Source organism: Ambystoma mexicanum, chromosome 4p, assembly GCF_040938575.1.
Source record: "Ambystoma mexicanum isolate Mex_15411 chromosome 4p, UKY_AmexF1_1, whole genome shotgun sequence".
In the NCBI taxonomy this organism is placed as follows: domain Eukaryota; kingdom Metazoa; phylum Chordata; class Amphibia; order Caudata; family Ambystomatidae; genus Ambystoma; species Ambystoma mexicanum.
The window spans coordinates 199,549,207-199,567,868 of record NC_090927.1 but is presented as its reverse complement, the minus strand read 5'-3'; the positions used below and the strand labels follow the sequence as shown (position 1 = coordinate 199,567,868).

The 18,662-nt window shown below is 44.3% G+C and overlaps 1 protein-coding gene across 1 annotated transcript in view; it reads right to left on the bottom strand.

The window, feature by feature from the left end:
* Positions 1–6,274: 6,274 nt before the first annotated feature.
* FZD3 (frizzled class receptor 3) overlaps positions 6,275–18,662 on the bottom strand; it is a 330,881-nt gene continuing 318,493 nt past the window's right edge. The window contains exons 6-7 of the mRNA XM_069605695.1: positions 16,859–17,092; positions 6,275–13,986 (exon numbers count right to left, since the gene is read on the bottom strand). Coding sequence (XP_069461796.1) covers positions 13,758–13,986; positions 16,859–17,092 — 463 coding nt within the window. The 3' untranslated portion in view covers positions 6,275–13,757. The remainder of the gene's footprint in view (positions 13,987–16,858; positions 17,093–18,662) is intronic.

Genomic DNA, 18,662 nt, shown 5'->3' with positions numbered 1-18,662 from the left:
CTAATCTGTTTTTTGCAAACCCGCCATGTAAAATGTCGTAACACCCCCCACACTGTACAACACTACATGCAAGTAAATACAGTTTGAAAATGCTGGGGTCCTAATCCTACCTCCACATCGATGTAAAATATGTCATGTATGCGGTCTGTCCGGAAAATATCGTTTTTCCAGGAGCCGGGGGGGGGGGGGGGGAAGCACAAAGGACCAGGTCCAATGACTTAACTAGGAATGAATTAATTCCGCACACTGGAAGGTTCTTTAAGAGAAATTGGGAAATGGGCTGGGTTTTGGTTAAGGGTGGAGTTAGAAAACACAAAAGGAGCTGTGCGTAGATGTTGGTGCGTGCTGAACCATGAGCAACTGGTGTCTGTGCGGTTGTATTTTCTAGGTGGGCATTGAGTTGCATACCAGACATGTTTGGTTTCCAGGCGGGAGACAGATGTTTCAGGTTGGTGGGGTTGGCGAGTTGATTCTAGAGCTGTGGAACTTTGCAGAGTTTAGGACAGGGGAGAGACTTTTCTCTAGTTGTTTGTGTTCTAATGGTTGTGTGGTGAGTAAGGGAGGTTATTGGGGGTCTTAGGCAGTGATTTAAGTGGGCCGGTGCCCTGCCGGCACCCCCCCCCAGTCCCACCACAAAATTGGCGGGACACATTATCCCACCGCACCCACAGCCACAACGGGAGATGCGACTGCCATTAAGTCAGGCAAGCTGACAGCAGTGCCAGCACTTCGGTCAGTCACTGTAAATTCAAGTGAGGGGTCACCAGAGGAAGTTAGTTACTGTCCCTTTGTTTCCCCCACCACCTCCCCCAGGTCGCTGAGGCATCTTTAACCCTCAGCAAACCTGGGGACTACTCGACATATTTCGAGGTTTATACAAGATGGCTTGAAAAATACACAATTCAAGCCATCTTTTATAAAGCTTTGCCGATGGACAAAGACGCCTCGGACCTTGTCCGTCGGCAATGTTTTATTAAAGATGAATTGAATTGTGTACTTTTCAAGCCAACTTTTATCAACATAGAAATGTTTTATATGCAAACCATAAGGTATGCACACAAATATATAAAATGTATTTGTTTGTGTGCCTATCTGACTATGGTTGGAGTACTTTTCAAGCCATCTTGAAGTACACAAACCGTAGTAAGGCACGCAAAAACAAACATATAAATGTAAGCATGTATATATTTATATGCGTGCCTTACTATGGTTTGTGTACTTTTCAAGCCATCTTTTATCAACATAGAAATATGTCACATATTTCGATGTTGATAAAAGAGGTCTTGAAAAGTACACAAACCATAGTAAGGTAAGCACATAAATATATAAATAGTTACATTTATATATTTGTTTGTGTACCTTACTATAGTTTGTGTACTTTAGGCCACGCACATCCCATAACCCACGCCCCCAAATGAGCCCCCCTCGATTTCTGCCCTGGTCTGATCTATGCTTAGACGCGAAACTAGAGCACAAATGTAGACCAATTCCCTTTGTTAGGGACACTTGGATGTCAAAGATAAAAATGCAATATTTAATTGGGATATACAGAGTTGGCCACCTCCACTGCCAGCGTCCCCAGGCGTTCAAGCAGGACCGGAAGGTGGGGGGGTGGGGTGGTCTGGTGAGTGGAGTGAAAAGACAAGGTGCAGTGCTTAAGTGTTGGTGCATGCAGGACCAGCAGTAAATCAGCATTGCGCGGGTCCGCCATGCAGGTGGAGAGTGATCCTAACTCTAGGGGTGCCTATCTGAAAAAAACAGGAGACCCCCAGTAACTGCCCTGGCTTGACACCCTGACCATTGGGAGGTGCTTGCTGGCTGAATCAAATGGTGCATTGTTGGGGTCTCTTTGCTTTGGTCTAGCTGCCCCTGTTGGCATGGCTGGTCTCTACATGGAGAGGGAGGGTGTCTGCTGAGAAGTTGTTAATGGGTTGTGTTCTTAGGAGGTTTGCTAAATTGATATTGAGGTGTTGGGATTCCCTTTGCTGCTTTAGGCTACGGAGTGGTTTTCAATGTAGGGTTATTTACATTATATTTTGGTGTTGGATTGCGTTGAGAAAATAATGGTGGGTAGGCTTGACGAGTGTGCCTATGTGACATGATAGTCCAAAGGTATATCGTATATCAAAACATGCATATTTAAGTTCTTCTAATGATTAATATGTTCTCAATTACACATGTCTCTTAGGTGGGGGCATCTGTAGGAGATCCATTTGACATTTGCTGAATCTCAGGTTGTTGTGCTCTCGTCACCTTCCTTTTCATGTCTGTATGGGCACTCCTTACGTTAACGAAATGGCGTTTCCCTTTTTTACCACGAGCAGGATTAGGGCATCAGGCATGGCCTCCGGACTGTCTTTTGCATCTTCCCTCACCAACCCCACCTCAGTTCCACTGGAGATGGATTTCATGAATATGTAGTTCCTCCACACGCTCCAATTTATTGGGTGGTCAAAGACATCCCAAGTATAAATATACATGTGCATTAGACCTTGTACGATGCCTTCATTACAGCAAAACAAACTTCGCCTTTATTCTTATATCATCAAATAAAGTAGGCAACAAACACTATACAAAACAATATGCGAGTGCCAGTGTCTTTATTACACTTTACCTTTTCTGCTTTATGGTGTTCCTTGCCTTTCATTAGAAAGCCTGAATTGATCCCACTTCATGTGTAGTCAATCATTGGGACAGTCAGTCAAGGCAGGCTAGAAGATGAAATTGGGACAATCAGGGGGCCGAGGACCACTGCACGCACTGCTATGCTGGCCCTGGAGGAGCGCATGGCAGATTCCCCTAGTACCTCCACCCTTTCCCTTACCGGATCTGCAGAATACCCAGGCAGACCTTAAATCTGGATATGAGTCCATAAGACTCCGAGTAGCTTGCGGGTAGAGCTCGAAAGCAAATCCTGGCGATGTGTGATGAGGAACATGCCGCCCACCAACCACACCACAGAAAGAGTAGCACATGCAAACAGGTCATTGCAGCAAGGGAAGGACAAGAGCAAGGCTGCACGCAAACTCACACTGGCAGCGCCATGTTGGAGTCAAGCGCCCATCAAGATGGGGTAGTCTGATTGCACAATTGCAGGCTGTGCTGTTATGCCCTCGGCACGCAGAGTCACAGAGGTGCTGCCCCACTCGGCTTACAAGCAGCACACCTTAAAGAATGGCAGCTCAATCAGAGCTCAGCAAATATGAAAGCAGGATCATCTTCAGGGTGGTGTCCCATTTCACCAATTTACATCATAACTGTCCCGAAGAGGAGTAAAAAAAAGTGATCCGGGAACGAGAGAGGATGTGGGACTTAAGAGTTGGTTGGTGGCAGCGGCAGATTAGTGTGCGTTTGTGTGAGTTGAGAGCAGCAAGGACCGCAGAGGAGGGTAAGGATGGAGCTGAGCAAGAGAGAAAGATGAGGAAGGAGAATACCTAACGGAGGAGGAGGGGAAAGGGAGCGACAAGAAGAGTAAAGAGAATTTCTGAAGGAGGAAAGAGATCGAGACAGGGGAGAGGCGGGAGAATACATGGACGATGAGGAACGAGAAAGAGAAAGTGAAGGGGAGAGAGAGAGAGAGAGACAGACAGAGAGAGGGGGATTAAGGAGAACCTCTCGAGGAGGATATGAGAGAAAGAAGAGGAATGTACGTGGAGAAAGAAAAGATGAGAAAAAAACTCAAAAGGCGAGATACAGAAGGAGAGAATAGAGAGAGACAAAAGAGAAAGGGAGCTGGAGTAGGAACGACCACAAAAGGGGAGCAGAGAAAGAAAGATGGAAGAGGAAAGTACAGTCCAGAGGAAAACTACGTCAGAGGGGTGCCTGAGAGTTGGAAGAACCAGTGGCAAGTGAAAGCAGAACTAAATGTTGGTGGCAGCACAGTCTATTGAGTATTCAGGGGCAGGTCAGGCCAACTAGGAGGATAACGAAATGCCAACATGCTTCACAGTGAGGCCCCACAAGGATGATCTGGAACTGTTTTGCATTGTGTGTGTTGCAACCTGAATTTACCAGCACCTCTTGCAATGTTAAGCCTGGAGATTGGCCAAGCTACTTAAAAAGGTGCTTCAAGGATAACACCGCTATTTAAGGCAGCCATGATCTTTGGCTGGCCTCAGTGAATAGGTGGATTTGGTGTTGTGGTGCCATGTATGCCCTCATGTACTTATATCCTGGCAGTGATTCCTCATAGTGCTCCATAATTAATGGAAAACTATTCATTAATGGATCTTGTGAAAGGCATGCACACCCAATGACAAGCCTCCGCTGTAGTTCTCCTTTAATGGAATACAATGTCCGAAGCCTAAGATGTCTTCCTCAGAGACCCCCGACAATACCCCTTCCTTTTCAAGAGTACTGTTTGTATGTAGGCCATTAGGTAGATGCAAGAAAAGACAACATGTCCATGCCAGTAAACTCCCCAGTAGATCCCAAGCACTGCAACACCACGGACATGTCCTTCCTAGATATGTGCAACATGCCTCTCTACTGAAATTCAAGCTTCTCAAAGGAAACCAAGTAAGATGGTCCTTCATTCACAATGTGTCCTCAGGAACGAACCAAAGTTAAGTCACTGAACTCCTTCCTACACACAGGATACAAATTGGATGCATGCATGTGGTGACATGTAGGAAACGAACTGTGCGACCTCTGACGAGGAGGATCCAGTATGGTTGGTCTTGCGCATCCAGGAAGCCCCCTTCTGTTATTTCACGATGCATGCCTTGCACTGGAGTACTTGGAGTGATGCAAACGCGCCCCTCCCGCTCCAGCACCATCTGCTTCACCCACCAGTACCATCGCCATGAAACCATCAGCTGCTGCGTATAACCTGATCAATGAGGAGGACATTGAGGAATTAGCCTGATGAGAACTCTGGCCCTTTTATTCAGGTATTGTTTTCAGCCATCTATCACATTTTTCATTGCAAAGGCCAAAAACAAGATGGAAGGGTCGGTTTCCCAGATGTACCGTCCTCGCTATTGGCCCAAGCAACATTAAAGCTGCTTTGTATGAACTCTGGCTTTGCAAGATGCCGGACCACTGTCCAACTATTATGCGTGGGTTGCATTCTGCCGACAAACCCCATGCATACTTGTACAGATTCATGTGTTGCTGCTCCTCCTATTGGTTTTACTCTACCCCCAACCGGCCCCCCACCCAACCCCCTGTGCTTTACTCTACCCCCAACCGGCCCCCCACCCAACCCCCTGTGCCTGTTAGACGCCGAGCTTTTCATTTCCTTGCAGCACCCAGGATTGCAGATGTACCCCAAACCCAAAAGCTACTGCTATTATTCGGGGTTTATTTCGAACAGGTTTATCAGCTATTTAGAGTGAAATGTTAACCTCCGTACAGGTGTGTCAATCACCTCTGGTCCACATCTACTTTCATAAAGCAGACCAGTAAGTACTCCGTGACATCCCGAGGTCAAAATGCTTACCAGTTAATGTTTTTTCTTTGATTGGCTTGAAACATTTCTCACCCAAAACATCTTAACACTAAATCTAAAGTCAATTCTGAAACGGGTGGCTGGGGGGGGGGGGGGGGGGGGGAGGAACGGGAGGGGGGTAGGCGGGGGGAGGAGCGGGACGGGGGAGGGTCCAGGGGAGGACGAGTTTCCGTGCTCGAACACAAAACGAAATAAAAAAGGGGCATCAAAATCCCACTCACATAAAAAAGCACTCAAAGACGGGGAGTGAAATTAAAAAGTAGAGAAACGAAAAATTAAATCCAAAAGGAATGCTTAAAAACAGGCAAAGACGAAATTAAAAAGGCAATGCATCAATTACAAAAACTATACAGAGATTCAATCTAGATGTAACAGAGAAAGCTCATTCTCCCCACCCCCCAAAAGGTTTTCACATAGAACCTTTTAATTTTGGACACTTAATCCTGTCAGTGGTCAAGTACAGTGCCCGTATATTATACAATACTGAAATCCTGCAATGCTCTGGTCCAGCAACCATTTGATTTTCTTGGAAAAGCGCCATTTTATTCTATGTATTAAAAAAATCTTTCTTTATGCAGCGAATATATGGACATGTTTTTCAATTCACATCAAAGGATAGTTGCCCTTCGATGTTGGTTTTGGCATTCTCTCAGAAGGTAAACAACGCGGAGGTCAATACTGTTTGATGCTCACTTGGAGTCAATGCCATGTTTGCTCTGTGACAAAGAGCAACGCACACTTGGGCCTGCCTGCAGTTACCAGGTGAAGGAAAGCAATTCAAGAATAGGACCCTTGGAGTCTCTCAAACAAAACATGTCAAGGTATAACAAGGTGTAAAGACTTTTATTATTCACATATGTACAGAAGGCAAAAGGATAAATTATTTCACATTCATTTTATTTTTTTAAAAAAACAAAAACAAATCCAGTGTCTAAAATGCAAATTTACAGCTACCACGTTTTACAACGTTTATACACTCACAGTTAAAGTGCTAAAAAAATGAATTATTTTACAGTTATCTTACAAAACTGACATTGGTCTACTGTAAACAAACATGTTCTATACGAGATGAGTGCAAGTAAAAAAAAAGAATGACGACGGCTAATTCTAGGACCAAGGTCATGCTAACCGAGTTGACTGCTACATACATTTTCACAACACTGTAAATCCCCGTTGCCCTCTCCCCCCATTGTTAAAAACAGATGACCAAGAATGCGATTAAAAAGCTAATATGCCTAAACATGTAAGGATGTGACCTATTAAAAACAGAACGGTTTAGAGCAGTCCTTCCCAACTCACTGGCTCTTGGTGCAAGTGGGGGCATTGGATTGGAAAGGCTGTATTGTGGGGGCGACAGATTTTGTCTTCTCTATAATCCATCTATGCACTAACAGATAATGACCACAGCACAGTTGCGCTGCCAGTTATTTTGAGCATGCGAATCACCGTTGGTTGTTCTTGGCTTTTTCTGGTCTATTCCCCTCCTGAGTAGCAATTTTCTTCCTATAGTCAAGCAGCATTTTAGTAGTGATCAGTAAGGCTCGAATGCCCTGGCGGAACTCGTAGACAATGTTTTCACATAGGCCTTCGATAATAGCCTCTCCTATGATATATGAACTACACTGGTGACTTAGTTTAACAGAATTTGATACGGTCTGCAACATTGTGGGTCAGACACGTTTCTATGCCTTTTCACCCCAACTACCAAACTAATTGGGATACAAAAAAAACACTCATATGCAGTGGTTAATGAAACCCATGAGTCTTTAGCTTGAGGTCGTCAACTCTCCCAGAACATTGAAATATATTCATTGCGGTCTGCAGATAGCTTGGGGGAGTGCAGGAAAAAGACGACGACGCACAATAGTGCAACCCGCTTTCTCCGAGCCGAATGCAGAGACGGCAGATGGGAAACAGGACCGACTGAGAAAGGGAGGTACAGTTCGAGGGGACGGGAAAATGCAGGGAGGAGAGGTGGGTGTGTCCCCGGGGGTCGGGTGGGCACCTAGCAGATTGGTTATCGGTGGAAGCCCAAAAAGCTTAGGGAAGAGTAGAGAGAGAGAGAGGGGCCTTGGAAAGGGTGAACTTCAGAAGATGGCCAGCTCCAAGGCAAGTCTTATGGGAAGGATATTTGCTCATAGATCCAGATATATATGTCTTAACACTGGGAGATGGGGACTGGGACGGTCCGCCTCCTTCTCCGCCCTTCCGCCGCGCTCCCCATCACTGGGGGCACTTAGAACACTGGAAAGGATAAAGGTTACTAGCCAACTTTCAGACACAGAATCGTATACCACCAGTACTGGACAATGGTAAAGTAAACCGCAGAGGTGCATGATACAGCATTCGTTAATCACTTAATAAGGCGAAAAGGGCACATTGTGTGTAGCTCCCAAATAGCGTGTTTTGCAGTAAAACCTGAATTGTAAATCATGCTACATTTCTCGTTAAGCAAGGCTCAGTGTTGGCATAAATATTTCATTGCCAAGACAGAACAGCGGCTTGATAAAGAGTAAGTGTTGGTACAAAGGTTGTAATATCTACGGATCACATGAAAAGGAGCGAAATCTTTGAAGCGTTTCCCTGAATATAAACACCTGAAAGATGTATGCTATGAGAGACCCTTAACTAATATATATTAAACAAACGTGGATAATGCCTTGGGGTACTCACAGTGGTTTGTTCAAAAGATTGAGTCTATTCAGTTGCCTGCTAGGAACAGGTTATGTCCCCGCCTATACTCTCTGCAGTATTCATGAACTAAATCTATGTAGGTAAAGGGTCAAGAAAATGAAATAGTCTATTACAAAATAAATTACAAGTTCCCTGCAGCCCCAAAGAAGTGGTACCACTAAGTGAGAAAAACTGGGATGTTCTGCAGATGTTTGGAATGTATGATTATAATCAATATTAATGTTTGGTTCATATTAGCTTAGAAAGCAAATTGCTGACACTGAGGTGGTTTCCTGGTGCGGAGGCCCGTCATAAAATGTGTTATATTGGTCTACTACAGTACGACGTTAGATTCACTGTGTGAAGAGACATGTCTGTCTTCAGTTTATGTCAGAAGAAAGTATAAAGTGACTCAGAGTACTCCACAGAGTGGCTGCTTGAACAGAGCCTGCTTGTCCACAAAGGTAACTAAAGCGGCCTGTCAGCAATGCCAGAGATCAAAGTGAGGCTGCACCAAGATGTCTAGAGGGAACAAAGTGGCAATCTTTGGCTCATAAAGGGAAGTACCTGTACCAGAAAGAGCATGATGAACTAGGCAATGGTACTTAAACCCAATACGCTACCTAACCGGTAGCCAGTGCAGTTTTTTTTATTCAGAGACAGATGTGCGCAGGAACAGTAGTGCATGTCCAAGTCCTGCCAGCTGCATTAAGTCACAACATTCAATAACCTATCACAGGGCTTTACTCTCGTTTTACAGCTAGCTCAATCATTCATCTTAGAGACTGGTGGTGCATGCATGACTGACCATATGAGGCAATGGAAAACCTGTATTCTTCCCTGCGGATAATGAGAGCGCCTAGATCTTACTAGTGGCCCGTACCCATTTTGGACAACAAAAAGTCCCGAGGACAAGATAGATGTTGCAATTACTGAAAAATGATTAAACAAGATCTTCATATATTTTATGGAAAGACACAAAACATGTTCAACATTAAATTCAATTAGCCGTGAACGGGACGTTTTTAATCGAGGGGCTAATGGACATAATTGATGGTTGTCAACATATTTTTCTCCTACCGGAACCTAATGTAATCACATAATGAAGCACATTGTATAGTAATATAAAGTATAGGGTCAGTCTACATGTCTCGTAATTAAACTCTCCTATTGCATAACGAAATAGTGAAGCATGTCCATGGACATATATTGGTAACACTTTATGTGTTAAATAGCACCTCTTATTTATGCTACTTTCCCTAAAAGTAGGAAAAATCGGAAATACGGAGGCTGGCACCAAGGCATTTGGAGGGCAATGTGAAACAAGCTTCATGACTAGCTGCCATTAGAATTAAAGATAATTATATACTACTGGAGCTCAGGCAAGCAGAGTCCATTCTTTCATAATTTAGCATTATCTATGTGTTTTAATTTGTTTCCATCAAATCCAGATATTGACTCTACATGCCGCAAGAAGGGGTTAAGATGAAATAAAAATCAATCCGTTACAGTACCGCTTGAGTGGTGGCCAGGCAAAAGGCGGTAACAAGGCCAAGCCTATCTCTACAACCATCAAGTTTGCCAAGGTCCAGTGGGTTCTGTAAGGTTCATTAGAGAACTTGGCACAGTGATTCGCTGACTCTGTTCGTTCGTTATATGAAGCATGTCTGCACCTCCCGACGTCACCTTGTGCCAAACCTTTGAAGTACATAGCCCATGTTTCGGACTTCCACGTGGGAGGTCGTGGTGCCCAGGCATGCAATAAGGAGACTGAACAGCAGACTGAAAACAGAGGTTGCAAGAGGTTTAAGATTCCTGGTTGCATTAGGAGTCCCATGTATTTTGTCTCAATGCATATGCATTTACAGAAAACAGCTGGCTCTGGGACAGTCCACGCGTTTTTACTGCACTAGGTACAGTGGCATTTTGCTACCCTTCTTCCATAACAATGGGGTCACATTTGCAGCATTTAGGGCTTATATGGCAACCCCGCTGAAACCTCCCTTGTATTGCCATGAAAAAGAACAGCTCGAAAATCGACACATTTTATATCAAGCTTCTCCCTTCGAGTAAACAGCTGGCATCTTTACAGATGGTAAACCACTATCATTGTCTTATGAAACCAGTATTCGCCATCATTCTTAAAAGGGCCTTGTGCTACAGTGGTCATCTCGCTGGGTCCTCTAAAAGGCCACCCCAACTGTTTGAAGACCACTGCCATAGGGTAGCAGATGCTATTTTTTTACACTATAAAACAAAGGAAAAAAGGCACCACCAAATGGGGACTATTATCTGGTGCATGGCTAATGCAAGGGTTTATACTGTATCAAGTAGAAGACATTCTGGAACACAACCTCCCTTCCAATGGGGCCAACAGCATGCTTTTACGGCCAGTGCATTACACCTGCTAGAGACTTCCCACACCGACATCTGGAATTGCCTTATTTTGGAACCTCTCAGTCAGAACCTCCATCCTCCGGAGCTCCCAGTCAAAAATGGAAAACTGTCAATCACCTTGTAAAGCACCTGAAACCCTTAAAGTATTTTTTTTAAAGGATCAGTCACGTTTACATATTGTTGCCCAAGCTCTACCCGCCCCTTGCTTCTTGCAGCATCACATTAGCCTATTGCAAAGGTTTATCTTTCAGTGCCACGCGTGGAATCCTTTTCAAACTGGAATAGCTTACATGCCCAAATATTTAATTTGCATGACATTCGTAGACTTGCAAAAACATCTCCTGTTGGCCCCACGCACTCTTTAGCTGAACCCAAGAGGAGATTCAGCACCACCTTTTCCGTTCACACTTTCAGATCAACTGCCACCAACAATGGGAGCCGTGTGAAGCCGCAGCAACGGGAGTCATGTAAAGCTGGATCAGCTGTGCCCAAGACCAAAAGCAAACTGCTTGAACATCCCTGTCTAGACGCAACATTAGCAGGTCACCCTCATTATGATTGAAAAATAATCGTTGAAACAATGCATTTCCAGTAGATTAAGATGCACCCTCGAAATAAGTGTCCCCATGAGGGTAAGAAAAATAAGAGACGGGCATGCCTACGTGTCATTGAGAAAATAAACCTTCGCGTGAGCAACATAGACATGTCAAGCGAGAGAAGAGTAATATTGCTGGATTTAGAACATGTGTGACAGGTGACTCATACATCAGCTCTCCGGGATCCACTCTACTGCTTGCCATGTAGCCCTTTCTTATACGAGTGAGTGCATGGGACAAGCAGCCTAATGTACTCCCATGTAAGGGGACACCAGAAAGAATCCTTTCCTCATGGATAGGAGAATATAACTCAAAATAATGCATGTGTTCTAGCTACAAAATCTGTCAAACTGGTCGAGCTGGCTTTTCGATCATATTGTTCACCACCCTTGTTTTTGCTCAAGGTGCTGATGCCCATCTCCTCAATGTCGGGCCCTTGAACACTAAACCTACCAGTGGCATCTAATGGGGTTCGCTAGCCCCCAATAAGCTGATTTGGCATGTGCACACAATGGATGCTGTACCCAAGTCCATAGTTGTCTCGTGGTATGGGCACACTTTTAGAAAGTGCATAGGTCCGCGAAAGGTCACTCCGGTGCTGAACAGCTGACTGACCATACACACACATGACCACAAAACACACTACTTCGAGTAAAGTTTGTCTTAGTTAGAAGGACAAGAGAACAGTATACAAATATCAAATGTTATAACTTAAAGAAATTTGTCACATTAGCAGTACATTGTGAAAACAAACTTTAAATTATCAAATAATGTGCCACTGAAAGGATTACAGAACCCATACAAACGTTCCATTTTCAGTATTAACTTAGTATGGCACTTGAAATTTCAATATGGAAGAGAGCCCGCTAGAGGGTCCTGAGGAAACAGGCCTTCTCCGAGGCATACACCCTGCTTCACTGGTACACCTAAAGGCAGAAAAGCCACGTCATTTAAAAAGTGGTTCAAAGAGCAGTCTAAAGGCAGGAACCCACAGGGGAGATTCGGTGCACCACTAGACAGGCCGGCAGGCATGCCCAGTGAGGCTGAAGAGGGTAGCGTGGTGGGAAAGGCCTGGCATGGGCAGCTCGCCTTCTGACCATTTCACATACCCTCCGAAATTTCCCAGCCAAGCATGGGGAACCCCTCAGGGTTCTCGAGACCTGAACATGAGGGCTACCACTATCTCCGAGCTGGGTGTGCAGGTAGCACTGCTACCTCTGCCACCAGCATCATCTCACAACATTTCAACCGAATGGCTGTTTTTGCTGCTTGCTTTATAGAAAGTGGAGGGTTGGCTGCAAGACAGGGAATCGGTACTGCCAGCCAAGCTGGTGAAGGACCAGCCTCTAAATGTAGCAGATACTCCAAGGGGGGCCAAAAGCCTTTGTTCACACTATGAATCAAGGTATGCCAGGGGCTCAGCTGTGCACTTATTCTAGCAAACCGTGTGTTTCAAATAGGAAGAACTGAGTGTAGGTGGCATGGGGCAAACACATTTCACGTCCAGATGCAACATGAGGCCAAGAGTTGTGTGTTAAATCTTTGCATTTATCTAAATGCATGAATCTAGAAGTGCTACTTTGAGGGGAACAAAAGGCGAGTGCTTCACATTTCAGGAACCAGACCTACAGCAGGAGCATAAGACACACTAATGGTGGCGACCCCAAGGCTGAGATGGGACAGACAGGTTCATGACTTAGGTCAGGGCTGTCCTATTCCAGGCCTTGAGGGCCAGAGTCCTGACAGGTTTTCAGGATACCCCTCATTAATATTCATGAGAAGAAATGTGCATACATTTAGAATCATTGTATGAAAATTTTGCTAATGAATATTTATGAGGGTTATCCGGAAGATCTGACATGTTTATAACCCATGAAGCCTGGCTTAGCTGAACAGAGAGTTACTTAAACTAAGCTGTGCCCTGTGGGCTACAGTACAATAATGGGTAACGTGAAAAACCAAGTAACTACCAGTTGGAGAGAAATCTTACTCACCAAAAGAAATCCAAATTATTGTCTACAGTGTGCAGATATGGGACATAGCAAGAGAAAACCCTGGACAAGCGGCAAAACCTCAGTGCAGTTTGTAGCTGAATGCTTAGCCAAAGGCCGATTAACAGGAAGGACGTCTTCAAAGTACCTCTTTAGAAAGTGATGCACAGAGTACATTTTCTCTCCTGCCCCTCCCTGGCTCTTAGTTAGAACATGTAACGCACTCTCACTGTTCATTCATCGGAGACTGCTCACATCAAACAAGGTCAACGCTTGGAAAGCTTTGTTCTGACTCGGAGATCTTAGACCTGCATTCTTTGCTCAATTAACACCAGTGTATAAATAACCAAAAACATTTTGGTTTTCCATGTGAATGTTTCACTCCAATATGAAGGGAATAGGAAATAGCTGACAGTACCAGACAAATACCCAAAAGGTATTCCGCGGACGGAAATATTGGTACATTTCTCAAGATTGCTTAAATCTTGAATCCAGTGCTGGCGACAATTCCTGATTTGGCAAAGCACAAAGGCCAACGCCATCTTGCAGAAGCTTGGGAGAGTGCCAAGGGTCAGATCAGTGGTGGGATAATACTGAGCACTCTCCCTCTGCTTGTGCAGTAGAGGACCAATGCTGCGCAAGAAGAGCTCAAGCACTGGCACCATCCTCCTCAATGACCCGGTTCATGCTGGCGCCATGGGTGATGCTGGCGCCATGGGTGATGCTGCCCACTGGGTTGCTCAGATCCCGCATGCTGCTGTGCCGCGACTGGTCGTTGAGTCTATGGGTGCTGCTGTGTCTGGAGTGATCGGTCAGTCGTGACAAGCTGCCCTGGGGTAGTCGCTCTTCCATTCCTCGATAGCTGCAGGGTGTGTATCTAACCGAGAAAACAAAGTTGGATGTTAAATATTATGAAATACAGTTATCTTGGCAAAATCATACATCACAATAAAAGTACATTTTGTTGCGTGTGAGCGGGTACAGTATCATGGGGATGTAATGTAATTGAAAATGAAACAAATAACCCCCCCATGGGAGTAATGGGCCATACTCCTCTCGTTTGCTGTGCAAGTTGGCAATGGAAAAACCAGATTAACAATATCTTGGCTACAGGGCATTGCCCTTACTCCCAGGGACAGGTTTCACACATCTCTCTGCATGAGGGGGCACTGGGACCCCTGAAGCACTGCTTGCTCATTTTGTAGAAGAACAATCATGTTGCGTTCTGCGCCAAATGTATTATTTTTTGTATTGCTCCTAGTGCAAACCTAGATCAAGAGCAGTGGAGAGCTTTATAAGGGGAGGCAGACAGCATTGGGTTTGGTGTTTATTGGTGGAGGGTGGGACAGATTTTTATGTATTGTTGAAAGACCCACGTTTTAATTTATTTGCAGAACTGAAGAACCGCGGGAGCATTTTAAGCCTCGTCCGAATTAAGTTTCAGATATTCGGGTGTGGCAGGGGAAGGACTGCTTGCGAGTCTTTTTATGGGCCAGCTTAAAATCCAACCTTTTGAGGGTTTTGGTACGTGACCCGCGACAACGTCCAGGTGTGTGGAGTTCAGCCGCCAAGTACGTTGTTAACAATTTGAGGCTGCTGTACCTTTAAGTGCCTGGTTGGGCAATTTCACAGGAAGTAGTTACTTTAAGTTTTCCTTTTATTGGCAAGCATCAAAAAGGCACCCATAATGCATCCCGATATGGTGGCTTTTGATGAACACTACATCTTCAGAAGGATTAATTGTTAAACAGTGAAGATGGTAAGCGGCACCCTGATGAACCATTTTTTTCTGAAAAAAAGCAGTTTAACTTTGACTAGTGGAAAAATAGTCTTCCTTAATCAAGGGGAAACCTTGGCTCGCCCTTTCAGCCCCCGCGCACACTAATCCTTTTTCCTCCACTATCTATTAACTAACAGTGGGTATTTAAATGTGTCCCCACAATTTATTATGGGCAGAGTTTACGGCCTGGATGGCCCTGCAGCACTAGTCGCTACCCCTTAAAGAACATGGTCAGTTGCCCAATTAGCCCATTCTAAATAAGACATCAGTCCAGCTCAGTCTAAAGGAAATAATTAATAGGCACCTTTTCATTAACAGTAGGGGTAAACTATCTTCGTCACAAACTGGGACACCAGATACCACAGGAGTACGATATACAGTGGCTCCAGACCTCTGCCTACCACTTGCAAGCGAGCACTCCATGCACAAGTTAGTGAGAACTTCTATTCATAAGCATCACTGCAATCATCATTCCTGGGAGTCCAGAACATTCCAGCAACTGCTGGGCCCGCTCTGTCAGATGTTTTGGGAACTAGATGGATCATCAGCCAGAACCTAGCAATGGACTTGAACCTTAATTTCACACAGCATTACCACTCGTAACCTTTCTGGGAGCACAATAGCAGACATGCGCTCATTACCAGCACTTGCATGCAAAGCCAACACGTTCCACTATTTCAAGAAAATGTGAAGGTTTCACGTGTTTTCACTGCTCTGATTTTAAACGTGGGCATTATCACTGCAGCCGTTTTTCCAGTTTAAAAACAAATATATATGGGTTCCTTCCAATCCTCCATCCAGTGCACCCCAACCCCCTGACCCAGCCATCAATACCCTTCCGCAAACCCACAACACATATAGATCTTTTTTGTAAATCAGCACAATGGCCGCAGTGAAAATGCCCACATTTAAAATAGCCATGGTGAAACTACAGTAAGCGGCTTTTGTATGACCTTTCTTGTCACTAACACTAGATTTTCCCAATCCCCTGTTGCCTGTGGCTACTGGGAAGTGAGACATTCCTGAAACGGCCTCATGTGAAGTCTTGCGCATATGGAACTAGGTAAATTCAGGACGCCGTCATACTGCTCCAGTTCATGGCTTTACTTACTCTGGGTGACGCAGGGGAAGTAACGTCTGAAAAGCTTGCACGCTTTCCTTTGAAGGTTAGGCTAATGCTTTGTCTAGAGTTTAATTCGGCCCCTAGAAATGTTTTAGTGTTCGACAGGGTTAAACGTCATTAATGGAGAGCCCCAATTGATGGACCATAGATTGTCCTCTGCGTTCCCATAGCACTATGGGAATGGGGAGCACGGAAGCACCAGCACCGTTAATAAAGGTGCCGGTGCTTCCGTGACGGTCTGCTTACCATGGCCACTGTGTCCAGCAGGGTCTGACCTGTCGGGCACAGCGGCTCCGGCATGCCGACCTGTAATATGCCGTCCGGAAACAACGGTGCCAGTAAGCTTACTGGCACCGTTGTTTCTGGACCAGCAGCCTCAGAATGAGCCCCCATGTATAGAAAACACTTTTATACAAATTGTCCTAAAAGGTAGAGTGCTGGATTTGAAAGAGGCCCAATGTCCAATCAGTGCCAAATCAGGGCTGCTGACAGTCGGGTAATGCAGCCCTGCTTTCCATTGAAGTTATTGAAAGATTGTAGATTTTTATTACAACTGCCTACTCCTGCGACAATTCAATATTGGAAAAGAAATTGGGGGATTTAGGCACCTAGGGGCATTGTACGTACTCCTCTACATAGCATGGCAAGAACACCCCTGTCGACGCCTACTTTTACTTTTGAAGTAAACATGCAATTTGCCTTGGAATAGCATTTTTTAAATTAGTATGGAGTATTTAAGAGTGAGATGGTTAACATGAAGTTACTGTATTTTTGCTTGCATATAAGCCGTTCATGGAGTGTCATGGAGTAGTGGTAGGGTGGATAATGACTAATGAGCCAGCTTACCTGCCATCACGCGAGCGGTGCAAACTACCATGGTAGCTGCTCACTTTGCTGTGGACACTGCCGGCTTTGCTTCTCTGGTCATCCATAATAGCCAGCTGGGTAGATGAGGCATGAGTGGAGGTCCCCTGAGTAGAAGTCCCTCTTGATTTCCGGATAATGGGAGTATTCGGGTCCCTCAGAAGCGACTGGGCAAAGTCCGGCTCCTGCAGCACCTGACGGCTCTCATTAACAACACTGGTCAGAGAAGAGAATTGGGCTGGTCAACAATTTGGTATTAAATAAAAACAACCATAAGCCAGTGCTCAGTGCCAGATAAACACATGCACAGCCTCCTTTCTTAAAAGGGAAGCAAAACAATGTTTTTAGGAAAGAAGTGCCACCGTGGGAAGAGCTTCTAACAAAAGGCACACTTTTAAAAATTCCCATACGAGTTCTAAGTAGTCTGTGGGAGGACATATCGCTTACAATCAATAGTGCCAGGAAAGCAATTGAAACTCGTGATCTCCCACTTTTACAAGATTATTTTACCTGTCACCGTCACTTAAGACAGCAGCAAAATTAGGCATTCACAAGGGGAAGATCAAAGGAAAGGTAGCACTTACTTGCAAAGGGTTCTTCCCTAAAGGTAATTGATCAATCTCTATTTTTGTATTATCACCCAGTGATGGTATAAAAATTCTGATATAACGAGGATGATGTAGAATATGCACACAGAAAATGCATATACCTGTATGATTTGCGGTGCCTATAGTTTTACTAGGCACACTATAATCCTCATATGGCTCCTCATATTCTTAAGAACGGTTGCATGGCACATTGAATGTCAATCCGATATACTTCCAATATAGCATATCATGTATAGGATTCAAAGGCAGGTTTTAAGGCAGTGCAACATAGAGCACATATGATTTCAGGAGGCACAATGTGTTCCTGGATGTAAACCCTTAAAGATCCATGCAGATATACTGAAATGTGTGCATCATAAATTATGTGAATTGGTCAATTTATATGTATTAAAATGGTCCGATGCCATTAGGTCGACAAGCAGTCTGTCATCACAATATATTGCTCCTGTTAGAAGATTGAAAGAAACTAATTTGGATAATTTCAATTAGAATCAAACTGGAAATTAATTCATCATCTCATCCACACTGCAATATTTTAATCAAACAATAAAAAAAGCTATCCTAATTAATATAAATCCAATGTATTAATTTAGGAAACATTTCAGCTATACAGCCAAAATATAACATCACCAGGAAACAAAATATAAAAATAAAACATAATAAATGAAGATTGGATACATAGACAACATTAATAAAGCATGAACACGATTACATTGTCAATATAATTAGTATTGGTAGTGGCAAGATTATTTTAATATGCCTAGACCATTTAGACATGTACTAGCTCGGACATTTTCTCAGCACCACAATCAACATGGGCTCAGCAATTCCAAGGCATTTTTAAAGGTGGTCTTCACATAGTCCCAGGTTACGCGTTTCGCTCTCATGCCTGATGTATGTTTGGGGAAAACTTAGTTCAACAATGTCCCACTCTTGTAAAGATTATCGCTCTACTGTAGCTGGCAGACGCACACATTTTAATACGGCCATACACCCCTTCCTCTCATTCCTGCTGCTCAGAACCTATGGCTGTTTAATCTATCCTGCTAGTTCAAGCATCATAAACTCTTAGGTATTGTGTCAAATACAAGAGAGAAATCATCTTTAAAACAGTGGGACATCGTTGTATTTATCAAGGCATACCATATTTTAATTTGGCTTTTATGTTCAGATGATAT